The 22,835-nt window shown below is 41.1% G+C and overlaps 1 protein-coding gene across 4 annotated transcripts in view; it reads right to left on the bottom strand.

The window, feature by feature from the left end:
• The window catches only part of kansl1b (KAT8 regulatory NSL complex subunit 1b), a 67,442-nt gene that overhangs the window by 2,875 nt on the left and 41,732 nt on the right, over window positions 1-22,835 (bottom strand). For 3 of the 4 annotated variants that reach the window (XM_066673871.1, XM_066673872.1, XM_066673873.1), the window contains 12 exons: window positions 13,206-13,347; window positions 12,499-12,591; window positions 11,218-11,330; window positions 10,102-10,288; window positions 5,193-5,361; window positions 2,805-3,002; window positions 2,011-2,169; window positions 1,282-1,421; window positions 815-936; window positions 647-704; window positions 399-511; window positions 43-301 (listed from right to left, as the gene is read on the bottom strand). In XM_066673871.1, the coding sequence (XP_066529968.1) occupies window positions 43-301; window positions 399-511; window positions 647-704; window positions 815-936; window positions 1,282-1,421; window positions 2,011-2,169; window positions 2,805-3,002; window positions 5,193-5,361; window positions 10,102-10,288; window positions 11,218-11,330; window positions 12,499-12,591; window positions 13,206-13,347 (1,753 nt within the window). The remainder of the gene's footprint in view (window positions 1-42; window positions 302-398; window positions 512-646; window positions 705-814; window positions 937-1,281; window positions 1,422-2,010; window positions 2,170-2,804; window positions 3,003-5,192; window positions 5,362-10,101; window positions 10,289-11,217; window positions 11,331-12,498; window positions 12,592-13,205; window positions 13,348-22,835) is intronic. The other variant, XM_066673874.1, reaches the window with a different exon arrangement.

The following is a 22,835-nucleotide window of genomic DNA, read 5'->3' as shown; positions in this document are numbered from 1 at the left end:
TGCTAGCAATGTAAATTGCTTATGTTAACAGTGGGAGCCTACCATCTCATCATAGACTGTGTCAGGGGTGGAGCAGCGTGTGTCCTCGTTGGACAGAAGACGCTGAGAGTCTCTGGAGCATGGGGTGTGTAGCCCAGAGAACATCAGCAGCTCTGGGCTAGCAGGGCTGGAAGGAGAAGCAGCCGAGCTGTAATCCTGCAGCAGGTGGAAGTGTGCGGTGTCTGGGGACGAGGGCTGTGGGGTAGAAGGGTTTGTGCCACCCAGGAGTGGGGTAGTCCGCCCATCCACCGACTTGTATGACCTGGGAAGATACAAGGGCAGGTTTAGCACCTAACAGTGACTGGAAAAGGATAATGGTCACGATTGCAAGAGGTACGATCATAAGCTAAAAAACCTACCGACTGCCCCTCCTCTTGGCAACAGAACTGGCGGTCCAGCTCCACCGGGAACGCTCCTGCTCTTCATATGGGAGATGAAGCTGGCTGAACATCGCCTCAGAGAGGTCCTCAATCTGATAGTAGAATAGGAAAGGGTAAAGAAGAAAAAATTTTAAAATTATTCAAAGGCACAACAGCTGTAAAAGCTTTAGATGCTTCAGGGATCAAACACTAAGTGGGCAACTTGAAAGAAAACAGCAGATCCATACCTCCACTGACTCGTCTTCCTTAGACATCCTTTTTGCAGTGATGTCAACCTCTCTCCAACTTGAAACAAAAGCAAAGAAAACAAACATGAGACACGTTCACAGCGTCTGAGGTAGTGTGTGTGATATGTTTATGTGATACAGCAGGTGGTGTTTGTACATGAATCTAACCTTGGTGTAAGGATCTCTTTGTACTGCAGCTTCTCAACTCTGGTGGTGGCTGCTACAGACATGGGGATGACGATGTTGTTGATATCAAAGGAGCTCTCCCCTCTCCTCCGGCGAATGGGTTGCTGGAAGAGACACAACATTTCTCAGTGATCAAGGAGATACAGTGCCAAAGGGAAGAGAAGAGAGAGAGAGAAAGAAGAAGAAATAAAAAGGTGAATCACCACTGACACAGAACACACATCACTGATAAAAGTCTGGGGGTGTGTATTCACGTTTCATATTTAGGTACTCGTTTGGGTCGGGTTTAAGCAGAGTTTGCCGGCTTAAGGCTGTTCCCTAATTCTGACCAAACTTCAGCCCTGAATAAAGCCCAAGATAAAACAAGGAAGGTTTTTCCCCTTCCCCAAACACCAGTTACACAATAAAACCTCCACTCCCCACCACACACACACAGGAAAATGTGTTACCGGCGTGGCATTGCTGAGGCTGCAGGACGTAGGGCTCTCCGAGGAGGACAGTTGTCTGACCAGCGGACTGTGGCTGGGGGTGTTCAGGCTGGGCAATGGTGGGCAAGGGCTGCTCACCTCCATGTACAGCTTAGGGGTGCCTGTAGAGCAACAAAGAGTGATGAGAAATCCCAGTAAACAATTAGCCATTGATTAAACATTGAAATAACGTAATGACTGCCGTCTAATCAACGTTCTCTTAAGGTTGAAAATGAAAGTTGAAAAGACGTCCAAACACAGACATTGAAAAGACGACTATTAGACGTATTTTGGACGTCCATTGACGTTATTAATTGGTCCCGAAATATATTATTTGTATAAAACGCGTTTTGGACGTCCACTGACGTTAACGATTGGTCACCACTTAACTAACTTATTAAGATGGATTTTGGACGTCCATTGACGTTTAAAATATGTCCTTGACGGACAGACTACTTTTAGACCTATTTTGAACGTCCAGGGACGCTCCTTGTTTACTGGGATAAACCAAGGCCATCTAAAGAGACTAGCCCATGTGCTACTAATCTATTAATAATATAAGGAAAATCCTACGCGTGGATTTGAAATTAAACGTCAGGGAACATTAAGGTTCTGAATGACAGATGTGCCTTTTGGAAACTTCACTGACAGCCTGAATAATGGGTAGAGAGCAAAGACAGGATGAGTGTGTACGAAGAAAGCAGCTCTCACTTTCCGTGCGCTCCAGTGAATGCTCGCGTGGTCTCTTGCGGCTGTGGCTCTTGTCAAAAGCAGCGTGGCTGCGCTCAGGTCTGAAGTGCTGACGAGGCTCACCGCCATCACTCTGCTGCCGAAGCAGCTTCTCTGAACGAATTTTGTGATGGGACAACCCTGAGGTGAGGGAATAGAAAAGAGAGAATGAATATATGTGAAAAATGTGAAAGGCCCTGGCACAGTCAAATTGTCAAGGCGAACGCTGCTATTGCTATTACACGGCCCCACACACACACACACTCTCGTCACTGCAACATGGAAGAGACTTTATTTGGTGGCAAATCTAGCTCCTTGGCCATTATGGCTTGTGGCTGAGTCACAGTTACCTAAGCCCAGACAGAAGCTGCAGTTGACCTGAGATGAAAGGTCACTTTCACATGCTGCTGGACTGGAAGCAATTTCACCACATATTGGGCTCTTTTTTAAAAGGTCACCAGCCATTTCCCCATCAACAACTAAACTAACAGACACGGAGGGTGGAAAACACTTTACTACACACATAAAATCATGCTTCACAGAAGAAAACCCTTGGCTTGAATCAGAACTATATTTCACGATTCCTTACACTTCTTCCTCAATATATTTTGGTTATTTAATCTAGCTGTTGTGAAAGCCTCATTAGTCTGTCAGACATGGAGATATCTCCACCAGGTGCTACTGTCTCTCAGCTCCTGCCCCTAGATCAGTCACACCCGGATTGGCTCAGGTGTGGAAAACAAATCAAGAGCAGTTTTGCACAGCAATATACTTACGGACTGCAGAGAGGAGTGAGCTGGTCAGCTTGTGTTTGTCTTTGGAGGAAGAGGACGATGACGAAGGGTCAGGGAGGCGGCTGCTCAGAGGCAGTTTGTGTTTGAGTGAAAGCTTTTTGATGGGTTTGATCTTCTCGAGCGGCCGACCTTGCAAATGACACTTCAACACTCGCTGCAAGTGCAGACTTACACCCACGTCTGAGAGAGAGAGAGAGAGAGAGAGAGAGAGAGAGAGAGATAGCACTTATTTAGAATAACAATGAATGACCAGGAATGCTTAAAAGATTCCATCATTTATATTTATGCAAAACAACCCCATGTGCTTTCTGACTATTCGTCATCTACATTCAACACATTAATTCACAATAAAAAAAAAACCTTGAGTTGCCTAAAATACAGTTCAGGGTCGCGGTGGGTCCAGAGCCTACCTGGAATCACTGGGAGAGACACAGAGAGAACACACCACACTCCTCACAGACAGTCACCCGGAGCGGGAATTGAACCCATAACCTCCAGGTACCTGGAGCTGTGTGACTACGACCCCACCTGCTGCACCACCGTGCCACCCACTAATTTACAACATAAATATGATAAATAAAATAATATTAAAAAAAAAACAAAAAAACAATAATATAAACCATTTAAAATAAAGAACAAGTCTGTCTCAAATGCTCCAAACAGTAGAAATTTTTTAAATCTGGGGGGAATCTAAAAACTGATTGACTATGCTCACGTTCGTGTAAATGCACTTCCATGCCGTTTTTATTATTCTAACAGCAAATGAAGATAAACTGTAGCGAAAATTATCTTAAGATGATTTCCAAAACTGCTTCTTTGCTACAGGTTAAAACTGCTGTTTTTGTGTGTCCCAGAACAGCAGTGAGCTGCTCATAAAACAAGCTATTTCTTACTCTACCCATGCATCTTCCAATTCACTATACACTATAAACATACATCTGCATGTGTAAACACAGCGCCTGCAGTTTCATGTGCCACCAGCAGAGTACGTCACCTTACAGTATTTGCAAGGCCATAGCCCAGTGGAGTTCCCCTTGCTCTCATCTTCCCTACTTCAGTTTCACTTCACATGTAACTTAGCCCCGTCTGAACTCATTATGCACTCTTGCTCTCTTTTACACACAATGGGACCAGGGGGGGATACAGGGTATGTATCAATAGAGCAATATGGGCCAATCATTCACAGAGGCTGAATAATGTTGGCAGGCATCGAAGCATTAATCTGCTGATTTAGGGACAGATTAATCCTGAATCTGAATGCGAATTTTATTAAGATGCAGGGCAAAGGTGTCTGACCATAGTATTTTCTACAAAAATAACGTGACTGATCTGTCTACAGAATAAAACTGCTATATAATAAAATGATCGGGTAAATCTGATTGGCTGACACTCAAAGCTTCAAATATAATACAAAACTGCACATAAATAGCTAAATTAGTGAAGTTAGGCGATTGCTAACTTCACTTCATAAATTAAATCAACAGAGCCCTTATTTGAGTTAAGTAGAGTGAATGAGTGCTGTTGAAATAGTTGTGCTCTGAGCAGGCTGCCGTTTGACAGAGTTTAAAACAACAGCGGTGAAATAATTAACACTTGTGACTATTGTCACAAGGCTGTAGAAATCTGAGAATAACAGAACAGAACTGTGCAGGGGAGAGCAAGTCATTTAGCTTTTTCACAGAAAGCACCTGGGCAGAAAAGACAGAATAAGGCAAGGATAAAATAAACGTACTACTATAAATCGAAGTGATCAGTGTTGAGCGATCTGTTGATGTTCCACCGAATTCAAGTCCATCTCTAGCAGATGAACTACTACACTACAAATGCAGGCTGTAACAGATGGCCTGAAAGACTGGTGACAGAAAGGGACAAACTGGCTGAATATAGGAACAGCATGATGGAGACGAACAACCATTTCACTCCTTTCCCTGAAATGGTGTTTGATGTCTGATGTGTAGATTCTCAATTATCTACTGAAAAGATTAACTCCCCAAGACTGAATGTGTCACCGCAATCCATTGCACAAAACATACACAATACATCCCTTATATAACTATCAGAGCCTTAAAGTCCAGAAGCTACGCTTCCCAACATCAATATCACATGAGGTTTTCATCTCTGAACTCACAGCCTATCTACAAAACACTGCAGAATCAATTCCACTACCATCCCACTGGATTATCATGAACACAAACAGTCTGTGGCCAATTTTCCTTTGCTTTTGCTGCTATTATCATTTAGAAGCCCATCAGGATTAAATACACAATTCAGCAGAACAAAGCAAAGTAGGGATTAAACTTCAGAGACCTTCACACACTGCCTTAACACAACTAGCAAATTCCACTCAGTAGTCCCTCAAGCCATACTCACCGTCAGGAAATGAAAGGATGGGATGGACACATGGGTCAAACTGAGCAAGCCTGTCCAACAGGGGGAACTGGAACTGAGCATCCATTGGAGCCAAAGTACGCCCAGAGCACATCACACACTGACCGCTGACCTCACAGACACTCCGCCCAGTCCCAGCCAGCTTCTGAACCTGCAGTGAAGGAGGAGGGAGAGGAGAGATAGGAGTGTTGGAATGTTATTACAAACAGCCCAAGGTGCGTGGGCTTTGTCTGCTGTAGGAAAACGGGCTCCTCTACCAATGGATTAGGGCAGGGACTGTTAAAACACCTCATGGCCAAACTATTCACTAGAAACACTCTCATAATATATAACATTAAAAAATCTGATTCTTGGCTGCATTCATTTATATACCTCCACATGATGGTTTTATCTTTTATTTTTAAAATGCACATTTGAGTCGTCACAAAACATTCCACACCACTCCCCAAAGAAATCATACAAAACATCGACTGACTCCACCCAGTGCCTGAATAGACGACTCAACTGAATCTTTTATATGTATCCTAGAATGCATACTTTTGATTCATTAACCTCAATAGGGGTGTGTGAATGAGAGAGAGGGAGAGAGAGAGAGAGAGAGAGAGAGAGCGCTCTAACAGGTTGCTACAGGCAACCATGGCTCATCTACTCAAGCCTATTCAAGCTGGGGTATTCAGTAATCCTGCCATCATACAGCTGGAATAGAGCGCACATACACAAGTGCACACGCAATTTACAGCACATCACAACTCAAGTTTATGTGCTGATGTCATGTGACCAGCTGATTACTACAAACAGTGTTTTACAGTTTATCAATATCCTATAACTTCCTCTCAACAACAGACATGTTTAGATTACAGTGACCCACTGCTGAAAACCAGTCTCTCAAACTGTGCCCCAAGGTGACAAAACACATGATGCTGGTTATAAGCTTGGACCATGCAACCGCTAATAAAAAAATGGACAAAGTACAATCAGTGTATATTTATTTGCAATTAACTGTACTAATTTCAGAAACTTTCATATTTTAGTACGTGTTGGGTGTTTCTCTACTGCACAAACAAAAACGGACTCAATTTGGGGGTGGTGCTTATTGTTTTAGAGGCAGCATGAACTTGCTGGTTGGCAGTAGGGGTGTATTTATGGGATGGTGTCAGGCTGTCAGGCTGATCTAGGGTCAATTATAGAGAGGAAGCAGAGTCAAAGCAAGGAACTACGGCACATTAAAGGCTGAACTGGAGTCAGTCCTTTAGAGCTGAGCAGTCATCCTGAAAGTAAATGTCATTGAGAGTGCACATGGATGAGTCAGCACGAGGCAGGACAGCACTCCAGTGTGGCATCTCAGGCTCAAAATGCTGATCTATGACCAGTGTCCGTGACCCATCTACTTACACTCATTAAGCAAATTCAGATTCTAGACCAGCACTCTATACAGGAGGTCCTCGGGTTACGACAGTCCCGAGTTACGGTGTTTCGTGGTTACGACAAATCTCCCATTTACTGTATAAAGCCTTGTTTCGACTTAAGTGGTTTTGTGTCGTAAACATCGTGAACTTCGTATTTGGTGTGCGCAGCGGAAGAATACACGGTTACGCGGCTCGGGGCCGAGGAGGATAGGTGTTAGGATGGGATAAGTGCTTACAGTATGTTATTTACGTACAGTATGTACGTAACGACGCGATTACGACGCGACGTAGGAACGGATCAAAGTCGAGGACCCCCTGTATATACACACAATGAGGACCGAATGCATTAATGCTTTAAGGCATGAAAAAGCTGATCCTATTTTCAGCAACTGAGATAAGACCTCTAAGATATATTGGTCCTGTTCACACCGGGCATTAATATGAGTCTCGGAAGATCGAACGCTTGCCAAAAACACATAGATGTTCACACCTGGCATTTGAATTCGTCTCCTGTGACTGGTTGTGATTGGATTTCTCACATTTCCACTGGAGGAGGGAATGGCACACAAACTCAATGAAATATAAAAGGGTTTTTGCCAAATTTGTATTATTCCACCTGTGGGAGCACTAACTTCAAGAGTTGGTGTCCAAGAAACAAAAAAAAACACCCCCCCAAAACCCTGGGTGGGCATCTTTTCAAATATATACATGTTGAAGTGAACTATACTTTAGATGACTTAAGGGAAACATGAGGCACATTTCAGACTGAGATTCAGAGTTCAAGCCTTGTTGGCTCACCACTTTCTATAAATGAATGTTTCCTTGTCTTACCTTTAACACACACACATTCGCTACTTATGCCATGAAATTTAATTATTTATTATAAATAACCTTGCTGTGGCAGTGACGCAGTTAATGTGGACAGTGCTTACTCCTGACAGAGATGCACTGCAACGATTCGGCGTTCACATTTCAAGAATCAATCAATTCAAATGTGGTTTGAGCAATCAGATTACAATGCATCCTTGAGACACACTGTACCCCATTCACACCTGTACTTTGTGTTGGACACTTATGATCAGATCACCAAGGACACATGTTAATGCCAGCGGTGAAATAGGACCATTGATTAAACATTGTCTTTTATGGATTCTGAAATTAAATGTAATGCAAAGACCAACCATAGAAAAACATTTGTACACGAGCCCTGGCCTGGGCCTCTTTTCAATAAACAATCCTGGAGCTGGAATGTTGGTCCAATATCAGGATCTTTGCTTTTGTCGTAAACAGGGATTAGTAAACAGCCCAGCGCAAGAACTTTCTTGTTTCCCTTGTTGAGCACATCCCCTGCTGTTTCACAGATCACAGTGAGTTTTTCAAAGAATATCTTGGCTACTCAGGCATGTCATATTCCATAACAAAAACCTACACTCCTAATAGACCTTGCTGAATTCCTAAATTTATTCTTTTTAAAAGTGGTCAACCCCCTTTGGGTTAACTATTTGATGTTTAGGCTCTAGTTAACAAGCAAAGGCTCCTGGTGTTCCATAGCTAAAATTTCTGATCTTGCTATAAGAAGGAAATCTGTTCAGCTGCCCCCACCTCCCAAAACATTTCAGTAACCCAGAGACACACCCACACACACGCACTGCTACAAAAGCCACTCACTCCCAAAAATACAAACGGCTACCCACACATTCTTCTATTCTCTAGCACTTCAAATGTGACACCCCCACATTCACACAGATCTACAAAGTGATCATGTACAGTCAGAGGGAAACATACATAGATACAGGTCTAGCACATAGCTAACAAAAACTTTCCTCAACTACAAATCTGGCAGTGGATTCTCAAATCACTTTATCGTAAGAGCCATAACCTATATATTCCTACCATCCGTTCTAAATGGATATTTCAATGATTCTCAAAACCTTTCAGGTATCATTTTGCCACGCTTGCAGCAAAATTGTGGACCACTTCAGAGTTGTTTTAACAGGATTAAAAAGAGGAATATGATCTTAGAACGACATGAAGAGAACTCCACGGTATAGTGTAAACCACGCTGAAATCAACTAGCCATCGAAACTAATTAAGAAAAACATACAAGTTCAGTCTACATTTAGCCTGTGGGCATTGCTTGAAAATAACTATAAGGATCTTTTCTAATTATACAAACAAAGTAAACATTTAATGAGCCCTTAGATTTAAAGGCTAAGCACCAATTAATGGCCCTCCATGAATAGTTCACACTATTTTAGTTACTGACATATATAAGTATGAATTAAAATGAAAATAGCAGCTTAATTCGCTTTAAAACTGACAATTTTATTAAATTGACGGAAAAACCCGAGCCCGCTACGGTAATTCTTGAACGCAACCGTGACGTCACTGGTGGACAACAGCTGAACAACGCCGCGGTAAAACACCGTTATAACTGACTGTTATGACAGTATCTAGCTAAATAACCAACATTATTCATGACAATAGCCTAGCAATAAGCTAAACTCAAATTTAGAGGTACCGTTATTCTTGTAAATGTGATCGAAGTCGAACTCGAATTCATCCGACGCTATAAACCTCCGTAATGCAGCTACGTAGCCGAGTATAATCTGAGCCACCGAGTTTAGCAAGTCAAGCTAACGTTAACTAACACCAACTAAAACAGGCGAAGTAAGTGTCCTTACCCTGTTTACCTCCATGTTACAGAGGCTCTTGAACACCTTTCGTTGGTGTCCTTACATGCCCATATTGTTGGAAAAGCGCCAGTGAAATGAGCTACAGATAACGGAGTGAGCAGATGGTCCTTTCCAAAGTGCCCGTTTAAAGTTGACAAATTTAGTCCATTTTCTGGATATTTTGGGATCTTTGGGCCATTTGTGCACAGATGTCCCACTGTACATTGAACTATTGCAGCCAAAAACAACACACCTTTTCGTCATTTTGCAACTTCTAGAGTTGTTGTCCACCATCTACGTCAAAGGCCAGACGCCTATTTGATTTTTCAAACACCGTTGGGGGGGGGACCTTACTCCTTGAATTAGTAAGAAATAACATGTTTTCTGACTATCAATAAACACAAGTTAGGAACTCAAACTCCACTGTATTTATTTGTTTGACACTTTCATAGAGCTGGTGCTTAGCCTTTAGCCTTTATCCTGTCTACAAACTGAACAATCTTAAAACTGTAGAATATTCACAGTGCCATGTTTCTCGGATAAGAGATGGTTTATAAGCTATCTAGTCAAAAGCCAGGTGTAGGATTCACAATAAATATTCTATGCAGCGAGAGAGCATTCATTCATTTTCTGTAATCCGTTTCCCCCGTTCAGGTTCAAAGCGGGTCCAGAGTATACCCAAATACATTGGCGAAACCCCAACACAATCTTGCTATCTAATCAGCTTAAACTATTGAACAAACCTCTCATGAAATCACTAAATGCTTTTCTTCACAAGTCTCTCACACACAAACGCTTGCTGAGTCTTACCTTGCGGTTGAGATTGGTGATGGAGCTGGGACGGAGAAGTCTTCGTCTCTTGCAGGAAATCAGTGGTCGTGTACGTGCAGCCACGCAGCTGGTGTCAGTGGCAGAGCCGGGCTGTGACTGATGCAAACTCAGCTGTTCCTCCAGTTCCACATCGTTTGGAGAACCAGCCCGCAAACTGGAGAACAAACTGAAATATTTAAAACCCTTCTACTAGTTGTAGCATTAGCGTAGTAATAAAAACAAGAGAAGGTAAACTAGGCAAGCCTAGTTTTGTCAGACCACCATTAGCCATTGTCATAAAGGTGTTTCTGGCCTTTCAAAAACAGGAAAGCTCAAAAAACATACCCTCGTGACTGGAAGATCTGGAGAAGCTTTGGTGCTTCGTTGCAATGTCTTTGTTTACATGTGGTGTTTATTATGTGATTGTGTTGTAGAGAAATTAAAGAGCAGGACAAAGTTGCGTTTATAATATATGACACTGGTATCAGGGTTTTTTTTGTTAGTTTTATTTAAAAATAAATACTAGATGATCTATCAACAAAGAACAAAGAAGACCAAGAACATTTAGATGATTTTAAGAATTTTAATTTCTTATTGAGTTACTGAACCTCGACACACCTACAAAAACAAAGCCACTGTTTGCGCAGAAGAACCCACTCTTCCTTGGTTCTAGTTGGGAAATAATTTTTCTGGTTCGTGAAGCAGTTAAATGTCGATGGAAATGTGCCAAACGGTTCCAAATTTAGTTGGCAAACTGGAACGTTCCGGTTCCTCGTTGGTGGATAAGCACTATGTGAAATATGGCTGAACTAACAACAGAGGATGTAGTAGCGCCACCTACATTTCTCTGTGAAATATAGCTGAACTAACAGCAGTAGGTAAAATAAGCTACATACACACACACACACACACATTTCAACAATAGTAGTCAGTCACTCAGTTGAAATAAATTTAAGAAAGTTTAGAAATATTATGGTTGTATAAATGTAATATGCACTGAACATTAAGTGCACAGGTGTTTAGGTTTTCAATGCTAGAACCCATTATATAAAAAAGTGAGATATTAGATTTACACTTCTGACATAAAGAAATATTACAGGCTTCTTGCAATCCTACCTGTTGAAGATTCCATTAACCTGTCGAACCGGCGCGTACCCCTTCCGCAGGTTTGTGTCCATGGTGAAACCATGCACTGATACAGACCCCTCTGTCCCATCAGCATCCCGCACCTGAAAGAAAAGGCAAAGCTGGTACAGTCCAAATGAAAATTCATTATTCCTCCCTACAACCGTTCTTTTGGTTTGGCCCAAGCAACTGAATAGCTCTGGTGAAATTCCACTGCTGGAGTGAATGGATTAAAAAGGTCAACAGCCCTTGGCATACCAAAAAACAAAGAGCACAAGTGTTTTTACACCTCCCACTTTTCCCAAACTCAAGCCAACCCACCCTGAGCAAGCCCAGCGTCTCCTTTGGGGAGATTCAGGCAAAGTTCCAGAGCTGCTCAAAAGCATTTGTTCCCCTTTGACTGAGGGGCTTAAACATGTTTCGAGACCCGTTCACGTCTGCAGGATACCGGTCACCCCTTTACTGATATTAGATTTCATACACCAATCAAATACCAATACAGATTGATGTGTGATGCAGTGCAACATTTCCAATGCATGAAAACACGGCTATTTGGTTACAAAATTCTCTGCTTTTGAATGAGTGGTTTAGCGTTTTAATGTGCCATCATTTCATCAATTTCCATTCTATAAAAATGCTCCTCACACCACTACCTTTATATTTGCTAACTGTCTCATTGAACATCCAGTTTAACCACTGACAAACTTACATAATTCCACGTAACTCATTTTATCAGTTTCTTTGATTTCTGGATCTGTTTGTCCTCTACTTTGGTGTAATTATATAACGAATAAAGACACTATATCACCAGTCAGTGATTGTCTGGACTCATGTGGCCCGCACCCCCAACAAACATAATCCAATCAGCTCATTAACAGCCCCCGAAGGCCAGAATACATCAACCATAATAAAACACACAAACATTAGTTGTTGTGATGTGCATATTTCTGACAGCTGCAGGAGTAAAATATACTTAAATTACATTAAATATTTAATTTTACTTGTCAATTTTCTTCTCCTGAAAACTGCAGGGACTCCTGCAAATACTGGATTGTTTGTTCACATTAGTCCTTACAGTTTAAGGACTGGAAAGTAAAAAGATTCATATGAAATCTCCAAAATTCAGACAAAAAATCTTTACAACATTCTGAACTGCCTTCTTATAAACAGGTGCTCAAGGCACAAATGTAAATTATTCAAATATACTGTTCTATTGTTTTTACCATACCACTTAAGTGTGTTGGGTGTAAATAAGTGTGCTCACTGCTGTACCTGTGACGCAGGCCAGGTGATACTGTCTGTCCTTGATGTGCTGTCTTCTGCTACTGACTCACACACAGAACTCTCCCCGAGAACAACTGGACCCTGCAGGGGAACACACACACACACACACACACACACAAATACACAGTGATGCTAAAATCTGGCCTTTCATTCATCGGTACTCATATATTGAACATTTTGCGATTAACTAAGCCCTAATGGTAGCACAACCGTACATTTAAGCCCAAGTGATTTTCAAATGTATTTTGAAAAGATTGAAGAAAAAAGATAGAAAAATGAAGACACCCAACACAGAGATATTTAGCACAGGAATTCTTGAGCATACCAAAATAACCGAAGTGTAATCAATCAAACATAACAAATACCAGGAGTCCCTGTGCTTGTGTATGGTCAGCCAATACGTAAAAATGTAAGTACACATGGTGAAAAACTGCCAGCTACAAGCTAAGGTAAGATGAATGCTGTTATGGTGAACGGCAGTGAATCCTCCTGCTGAAGAGAGCAGAGTGACATCCACACTTTGAAGCTGAGGTGTAAAATCTCACTTCAAAGTGTGTAAAAAGTGGGGTGCTGAGTTTGCGCACAACAGAGCGACAAAGAACACGCATGCTTGCATCTAGCAAACAGGGAGAGTTTGAGCACTAATGGAAGCGAGAGGACACTATGCGTGTGTTTGTGGAGTGTATTTCACTGACCTTGTTAGCGCGGATCTGGCGGTAGATGTCTGTCTGCTGGCGGATGCGATACTCCAGGTCAGAGACGTGGGCCTGAAGCCAGTTCCAGTGACTGATGATGGAGGCTCGATCTACAGCATAACGCCCCTCAGCCCTCCTCCAGCTAGAGAGAGAGAGAGAGAGAAAGAATGTAATGGTCAAGAATGTGTGTTTGGAATGCAATAACCATGTCAGATTTTTGACTGACACGCAAAAACGTACCATTTCACCATTTCCACCCATTCTTTTTTACCAGCTTAACAACAGGCAGCTTTCCAAGACAACACATCCTCATTGGACGTGAAGGATTTCAATCTTTCAATTCTAATATTTACAGGCATAGGAAATGATCAGAGTACACCTTCAACCTTGATAGTACATCCTGGTGTGCTCATCCCTCTTTCCCCAACACACACACTCTCTCTGTATCTACCATTTCTACCATCAGTACAGGAGATACCCTTTTCTCCCAAATAAATGACTGAAAAAGATAGGAGCAGACAGAACTTGATGACCTCACTAAACCAAACTGCTGTACTGCAATGATTCAGAGAGAGAGAGAGCGAGAGAGAGAGAGAGAGTGTGAGTAAGTGTGTGTGTTGGGGAAAGAGGGGTGGTACAAGAGTGCTAAGATCAGTCATAAGAGCCCATGAGTAACAGACAGAAGAAACAAAGACAGCGAGAGTGAGAAGCAGTGAAAGGATACAGACATAAACCAGAAAACACTCAACCAGGGTCAGAAACGTTGGAAAAACAAAACCCCAAGATAAATCCAAACCAAACAAAAAAACAAACAATCCAAATGGAAGAAAACCTTAAAAACCTGGAGGAAACGCGCACACGCACACAAACCCGTTCTTACATAACCCTCTCCATTTTCCCCCTCCCAGATGAGCACAGCCAGATAACCATTGCATTGGGAACATACAAAACACTCACTCTCCTTTCAGGTCGAGATCCACTCAGATCAGCCCCTACACAGCTTCAAAGAGAGCTTTCCTTACAAAACACTTTTTTAAATTATTTTTTTAAGCTCTCTTTCTCTGGCTTTCTTTCCCCTCCGTGTCTTCCATCCTCATGGGGACGTGGATCAATACAGCCAGGTCAAATCAAACTAGCTACTCAAATAAGTCTTTTTCTTTTCCTTCTTTATGAGCACTCTTTCACTGAGCAACGTAGGGGTAGGATAAAGAGGAGAAGACAAAACACAATGATGATTCTCTCACAGAGAACGTGGTATTTAGTTACAATCCAAATGTGACTCATGGAATCGAATTCTTAAGTATACTGGTCATAAAGTGCTAAGACCCAGGGTTTCATTGATGTGAAGATATTTTATTGCTGGCTCACATTAGGTTTTCTTCTGAAGTTTCACTCCATCAGTAAACATTTGTAATTACAGGTGAAACTTATATCACATACACATGACAAATACAGGGGCGGCACGGTGGTGAAGCAGGTAGGTGTCGCAGTCACACAGCTCCAGGGACCTGGAGGTTGTGGGTTCGATTCCCGCTCGGGTGACTGTCTGTGAGGAGTGTGGTGTGTTCTCCCTGTGTCTGTGTGGGTTTCCTCCGGGTACTCTGGTTTCCTCCCACAGTCCAAAAACACACGTTGGTAGGTTGATTGGCGACTCAAAATTGACCATAGGTGTGAGTGAATGTGTTGCCCTGTGAAGGGTGTATTCCCGCCTTTCACCCAATGATTCCAGGTAGGCTCTGGACCCACCGCGACCCTGAACTGGATAAGCGCTTACAGATAATGGATGGATGACAAATATAGCCAAACTTATTCCTGGAAACTTGCAAAAACTTGGAGTAACAATTTACAAAATGTATGATTTTGTTTAATACATCTTTGCAAAAATGAGGCTTAAAACAATCAACGCTAAACAGAACGGTTCAGAAAGTTGCTGTTTTAGCTGTAGCACACACTCACTAATCTACTGAATTCTGAATGTCAAACAAGCCGTCTTAGGCCATTCTGCCTGATGTCTGAGGATTTACAAAAACGTATACCACTCTAAACCTTTTTGCACAGGCGTGCTGTGGTCTGCCTGAAATCAATCAATAAATAAGGAATGATATATTAAATTGGAAAATGAATTTCTACAGTCACTGGGGACTGTTACCATGGTGACACTTAACAGACACTGAGCACAGGCTTTCTCCAAGAATGCAATTACAATATGAAGAAATAAAAACAGCTATTATATCCAGTATTTTATCCACAGCGCTAACACGGAGAAAGCTTATACTGAACAAGTATAAGAGATCATTCTCTCTCAAGCACAGAACAGTGAATAAAGATTTCATCAGTATTGCACACACACAAAGGACAAATGAAAGTCAGCACTAAGCATGTCTTATCCCCAGTAGTTTAAGCTTCATATAGCTGACAAAAAGGGGAGGTGAGAGAGAGAGAGAGAGAGAGAGAGAGAGAGGGGCTAAATTTCACACAAATGTTATTGCAAACTCATGATGACTTATCACATCACTGACTACGCTGATTACAGGAACAGTTCAGTCAGAAGCGCTAATTCTGCTGACAGTGATCGAAAGTGAATAGCCTCCATTTACATCTAGGCTAATGACTTGATGCTAGCCTGTGTTTACCAGCATTCTTTCACATTTAGCTCTATAAAATATTTGCTCAAACCTGTTAATTGATATAATAAATCAAATAGAATATACCCCTTCACCCCAAAGAAAAGATCCCGTTTCAGAAACTACAGAAAAAACTGAACAGGCTTGTTCCCGGATGCCGGAATTCTTTGGCAATTTTTTCCAGCCGGCTCAAATGAATGTTTTCCCCCTTTTTTCAGTTCAGAATTTTTCCACATAGGTTCAGACTTGATCTGCAGTACCCAGAGTCAACCACAAGGGGCAACATTGGAACAGGAGTGGGTAAGTACAAAGTGTGACAGGGTAGGAGTGTGCCTAAAAATTCTTACAAAATAATTGGAGTGGCATTCTGTGTTTGAGGACAAATCATCTAACATTAGTACCTGGAATGACTAAATTCCTTCTGGCTGAAGGCCATCAAATCAACCAACAAATGGTCCACATCCCATGTAAAGCCTGTTCTGAAGGGTAGAGGCACTTATTGCATTAAAAGTGGGACAAATTCATTATTAATAACCTTGATGTTTAGAAGGAGAAACAAAAAAACAATGCAACACACACTAGAAACGCTTGGACACAGCACAACATTAGCTCGTACCACTGAGGAAATTGACAGGGCAGGACTGCAGAGCAAATCTGAACAACATGAACAAATAACATGTGTTAGACAGAGACAAAGGGTTGATGAATTAAAAAGAGGAGTGTGTGAGCAGCAGTGAGGTTAAATAAGCGCAGATGGTCCAGACAGAGTGCTTTAAAGCGTCAGCAGCATTGAGGGCTCATCCAGGAACAGGAAGCCCTTACAGGAAGCAGGAAGGAAGTGGCTACAATCACTATCTCTTTTTAAAAAGCTCTCATTGACACACACACAAAGAAAAAACATGTGGAATATGACAAGCAGGACATATGATAATGCTCACCTACCATGGGCCGTTTTGGGAATTTAAACAACTACATTTGAGATGACAATTACTAGTTTTAAAGTGTGCACAATGTACTGACAATTAGTGATAAAATAATTAAGCTAATTATTATTATTAACTTTTAATGCAGATTCAAAACAGACCATTTCTGATGTTTTCTACTCTTACAGTGCTTAAAGTGCTTTATGATTCTAACCAGGGGATCCTAACCATTCACTCAAAGATAGAAAGAAATCACTGGCTTTAAAAAGTGTAACAAAACAGTCATCATTTTTAAACAGTGATAAAATCATAATTCTTAATTGGGCTTGCCCCTACAACCCTCTATTTTGCTGTATTTGTTATTTTCCAGCTTTAACCAGCTATTAATTACTTGCCTAGAAACCTCCACATGGAACAGCCACCCACTCAAAAGGTGGGTGTTGGGGTCTGTGTGAGTTGCTCTAAGACAGTACACTGATTAACTGTTAGTGATGCACACTACCCCATGATGAGCCAGGGAAATGTATGTAATCGAATAAAATGTTGACAATGTTGACCCCATATAACGTAAATAATATACAATGGACTGTGTTATTACATCAATAAAGTGTAACTTTCGTGGTACTATTACAACAACACGTATTATCAGAGTCAATGTCTAACAGGGATAGGCAGTATCCTCATTTTTCATACTGTAATACCGTCTCAAAATATTATCTCGGTATACGGTATTACGTGGGCAGGGGGTGCTCTGTCAGGCACTGAGCCTTATATCTGTGAGCACATAGTCGAGTGAATTTAGCTAAACACAGCACAACAGTGCACACTGACACACGTTGACGATAAAAACCCATTTCTGGGAGAGCAAATTTCAGCAACCGGTGCTGAAGGACCAGAAATTTTTGAAAACAAGCGAAATAAGACGGTTCTACACTGTTTAGAAGCACAGCTAGCGCTAACGGGCACTTGTGGTTTAGCACACCACAGCAGATTTGAGAATTGTGTCTGTTTACAGCTTAATTCCTTTATCTTTTAACCCAAACTCAGGGCTAAATTTACAACTGCGGTGGGCTACTAGGCTTGTGCTATTCTCCACGTGGTTTCAGACCGTGCCATCAGCAGTCATTGAGCTCCCACAGCGCCCCCTCCCTGTGGCTCTTTTAAATGAATATGAACATTTTAGCTGACTTTTAAAAAGACACAGAACCAAAATTTCACACACGGCATAAATACCGCCCTCATTTTAAGATACTGTCCACATTTTTAAATACAGTGGTATACGGTATTATCGTTATATCGCCCTAACCCTAATGTCTAACACTAAGAGGTGCGCTAATGCTGTTAGCAGATGCTACCACTCAGCCTCGTTCATCAGTAACTCTCAAAAACCTTATCACACTAACACTGCAATCCATGAAAACATGTTACTTACTATTCATGTCTATTTCAGCTCACTCTACTGTGTAAAGTCAGTACAATATTAAACCTTAAACAGCCGCTCTCACTCACTCTCTTTCTCCTATTTACTCACACTGCCATAATAACGGTACCAGGAAAGCCAGGCTAGATTCTTCTTGTAGCGATGTAAATTCCCATGAGATATGTACCATAAAATGTTATGCAGTTTTTTGCAAATGATCTCCAGCCTGTGATTCTTAAGTTGCATGCCCAAGAATTGAGTGAGAGAGGCACTATTCGCACTATTACAGGTCAGAGGATACAAACTGATGATCTTACAATATCAAGAAGAGCATATATTATAGTAATATTTATCCGAGTATGTATACTCAGTGCTATAATTTAGGAAACACAAAAGTAGGATTTACAAACTGTTTATAGATGGCAATAGCTTCAATGTGCCAGAAAAGTCTTTACGTATAGCTACTATACCCAGCATGTCATTTGCTACTCTGCACACGTGTCACTGAGTCTTGTCATGAAATTATTTGCTACAACCAGTCCAAGTCTCTTCTGCCCTTCAAACGTCATTTAAACACTGTTAAGTGCTCACCGTACATAATGTTTTCATGTGTCTGCATGCAAAGCTCCTCCCTCCAACACAAACCCCTCGACGTCTCTTTCAGGAAATGACTAAACAATGCAGTGAAGCAAAATGAAAACAGGAAATCAAGCCTGCACTGATCACTCATGGGAGATTGCTGCACACTTCAAAGCTTAAAAAGAACACGCAAGGACATGCACACAGAGCAACACTGAGACCCAGCCTAAAAGGGTTAAACGACCATTACAGCAAAATCTGTAGTAAAGAACTTAGTAAAGCCCAGGAAAAGAAATATGGATTACAATGTTGGGTAATTATACACCACAATACTTCAAGGTTTTGTTTTTTGGGAGGCTGTGTGAGTGAATGTTTCAGTGCTGACTACAAGGCCAAGGAGACGGCAGTTCCTCTTCTGCCTGGCAAACACGTCCTGGGCGGCGTCTGGAGAACAAAGGGTTTGATGTGATGAGGGAGGGAAGGGGGAGGAAAGAGAGCATGAGAGCGAGAGCACTCACGTCAGAGTCACATGACAGGGTGAGGGAGATGGAGGAGGGGTTAATAGAGAAAAACACAAATGAGTGAAGGAGAAAGAAAAATGTGGATGTTGTTGAAAGAAAAAAAATTTTTAAGAGTATCTTTAAACGTCAGTGAGCTGGGATTGATGTATGTACTACTAGATTTGAATTCATTTTCGCAATAGTACAGAAAATTGTGACATTGCAAGGGTTATAAACACACAACACCATTTACAAATGAGATTTATCACTTTAGAATAGCTATAGCACAAAAGGACACACAAATGCCCTCTAACTTCTTTTTACAATGCTCATCTATTTATCTCCGTTATCTGGGTCAGCTTTTTCCACTCTCACATTTCTCCTGTTTACAGTCAGAGGGAGGATGAGCCACGCAGAGAACAGCGCTGTTCATTAAGAAGCAACATTTAGCAACTGTTGTACACAAATTTTTACTCGAATGAGTTTTCCTGTCACTTCAATGCAACGACAGCGGCAACGTGCTTGATCTGTACACACACAGTAAAGCCCATGAGCTTCATTCCAGCCCCCGTCCCCCAACACATTTTGGTCAGTCAGCACATTTCCACTGTGTTACCCCGCTTCATAAGACCACTGGCTAATAAAGCATGAGCATCCATTCACACACACCCTCCCCCACCTTCACTGCTATCCTACTACCAGTGGGAGTGTGGGAAGAAGGCTAGCTATGATTTGGCGTTGGGGTGCAGTAATGTGTTATAAGAACTGCAATTCAAAAATTACTACCAAGCTACAGAATAGATGGCTCTCTAAGCCATGCAAAACCACCAACACCCTTACCAACACATACAGTACTTAAAGCTTTCATCTCTGAGAAACGAAAAAACACCCTGCTGGTAGCAAAACAGATGAAAGTACTTTTAGTAGTTTTTGTTTTTCATTTTTTCTTAAAGTTTTCACATTACTGTCTTCACAATGTCTTATTTTTTCAGATTTTCTCGTCAATGTTACATTCTATGAATTTGCATGTAGGAATGTGCGCACAGAACGTCTAGGCAAGTACAATTAATGGCAATCAAGCATATAATTTACTGCTTCTTATAGTGCACGAGTGAACAGGTGAATGAGGACATAAAACATAAGGTTCATAAGGATCATTTTTAAGGGCATGTGTTTATATACCTAGTAACTGGCATAGCAGATAAGACTCTGGCCCAGTAAAATAAGCACCATATCTCCTTGAGGGGGCTGAGGGAAACTCCTGCTGATACGGGTGGGTCTGCAACACCCGATAAAAACATACACACTTACTTAAGTAGTTGTGGCTCTACGAATGACATAATTTGCAAGGGGCAGAACCTGGCATGAGATTTGGCATGAGCAGAATCAACATTAACTCCAACAATGACCTTATAGTTTATATGAATGAGAACAAGAGAAAATAGCTGGTACTCCCTACTGAAGTAGTTGTGTAAAATAGCAGATGTGTATTTTGTCCTGACAGTGATAAACTTATCAATTCAGACAAATTTGCAAACAGCTACTTATTTTCCACATTAACAATAACTGTTCTATCATCTGCTGCAGAAATGACTAATTTAATTTAAAATAAAGTCTGATTATAGTGATGATAGTATTATATATTAACATTAAAAAATTAACACCACATTATTTTAATATCTAAATATTAAGAAATCAACGAAAGAACAAGGTTAAAACTGGGTAGCATTATTCTAACCAAAATATTTACTGTACTAGAAAAGACTAACCTTAATGTGCCAACAAAAAGAATAATTCACATTCATAAATACCATTTCCTCTATAAAAATCTAAATATAGCAGGTCTATAAGCTACACCCATCAATATACTCCCTCAAAAATGGTCTCACTGAATTCAGACTGATCCTGTCAGGAGAGAGGGGGAGAGAGGGAGAGCGAGAGAGAGAGCAAGAGAGAGAGAGAAGTAGGACGCATGAAGGACATTTACTTTTCCTTCAATTCACAAACCCAGCTGATGCTCTACCTCTTTCTCAAATGCAGACCTCAAATGTGAATTCCTGAACCCTCTACACTTCCCTGAACACACCAGGAAGTCATACAACAGCCCTAAATTGTTTTATGAAAAATATTCAAACAGAAAAATAATATCAATGACGATAAAACAACTGTCTATAAACAGGACACAGCTGTAATTAAGCACTGATGTGTGCATTTTTTTCCAATTTAAACCTAAACTGTAAATCTAAAGATCTCAGAATTGAAAGCCTGACAATATAAAGAAGCAGGGTTTCACATGTTGACTTTGTGGGGTGAAATAATACAAATCGACATCAGTTGCTAGAATTTGGCATAGAACTTCTCTTCAGGTGTTTGAACACAATAATTCACATCTTTTCAGATGAGTTAGGTTTACATGTCATGTTTATATATCAGATACAGGCCTTGTATGTAGATCAGACTCAGCTTTGAAATGATAAGAACAAAACAAGTTCCCCAGGCTTGGTGTATAACGAGATTAAGAAAAAACTAAGATAAATAAATAAATGTATTCATTCGTAGTCTGTTCCGCTTATCCAGTTCAGTGTGGGGGTGGGTCCAGAGCCTACCCAGAATCACTGTGCACAAGGCAGGAACACACTCTGGAGGGGTGCCAGTCCTTCTCAGGGTGACACAGACACAACTATGGACACTTGAGTCTTCAATCCACCTATCAATATGTGTTTCTGGACTTTAGGAGGACACCCACACTGACACGGAGAACACACCGAACGCCTCACAGGCAGTCACACAGAGCGGGGCTCGAACCCAAAACTCCACCACCAGGAGCTGTATGACAGCAAAACTACCTGCTGCATCACCGTGCTGCCCCTAAACTAAGATAAATATAAAAAAAGAATAAACTAAGTTGTCTAAAATAATAAAAGTTAAATACTAAATCTCTATGTATTTACATGATAAAACATTGCAAATGTACTTCAGTAGATTAACAGCTTAAAGGCTAAGCACCAGCTTTATGAAAGTGTCAAACAAATAAATACAGTGGAATTTAAGTTCCTTGAGTTGAATAATGTTGGTTATTTAGCTAGCTAGATACTGTCATAACGGTGTTTCACCGCGGCGTTGTTCAGCTGTTGTCCACCATCGCGGTTGTGTTCAAGAATTTCCGTAGCGAGCTCTGGTTTTTCTGTCAATTTAATAAAATTGTCAGTTTTAAAGCAAATTAAGCTGCTATTTTCATTTTAATTCATACTTATACATGTCAGTAACTAAAACAATGTGAAATATTCATGGAGGTCCAGTGTTGCTTAGCTTTTAAGGTGCAATAGTGCTAAAGTATAGCAGCATATAAAGTGACTGTAACAGTTGTGTTCTGTATATACTGTTTCTACACAGGTCATATGTATGAGAACAATGTAAACCACCAGATGCAGTTTTTTTCCACCTTATAAGGTTCACAGCATCAGCACTGTGTTAGTAGTGGCTAACAGTAGTAGTTAATGAGAACACACACATGACAGCTCCTTACAGGGCATTCAGAAAAATGCATTACATTCACACAAAGACAGATCTGTCCCAAAAAAGGA

The sequence above is a fragment of the Hoplias malabaricus genome, chromosome 6 (genome assembly GCF_029633855.1).
Source record: "Hoplias malabaricus isolate fHopMal1 chromosome 6, fHopMal1.hap1, whole genome shotgun sequence".
NCBI lineage: Eukaryota > Metazoa > Chordata > Actinopteri > Characiformes > Erythrinidae > Hoplias > Hoplias malabaricus.
The sequence above is the reverse complement of the archived record's forward strand: the minus strand, read 5'-3'. Positions and strand labels throughout refer to the sequence as shown.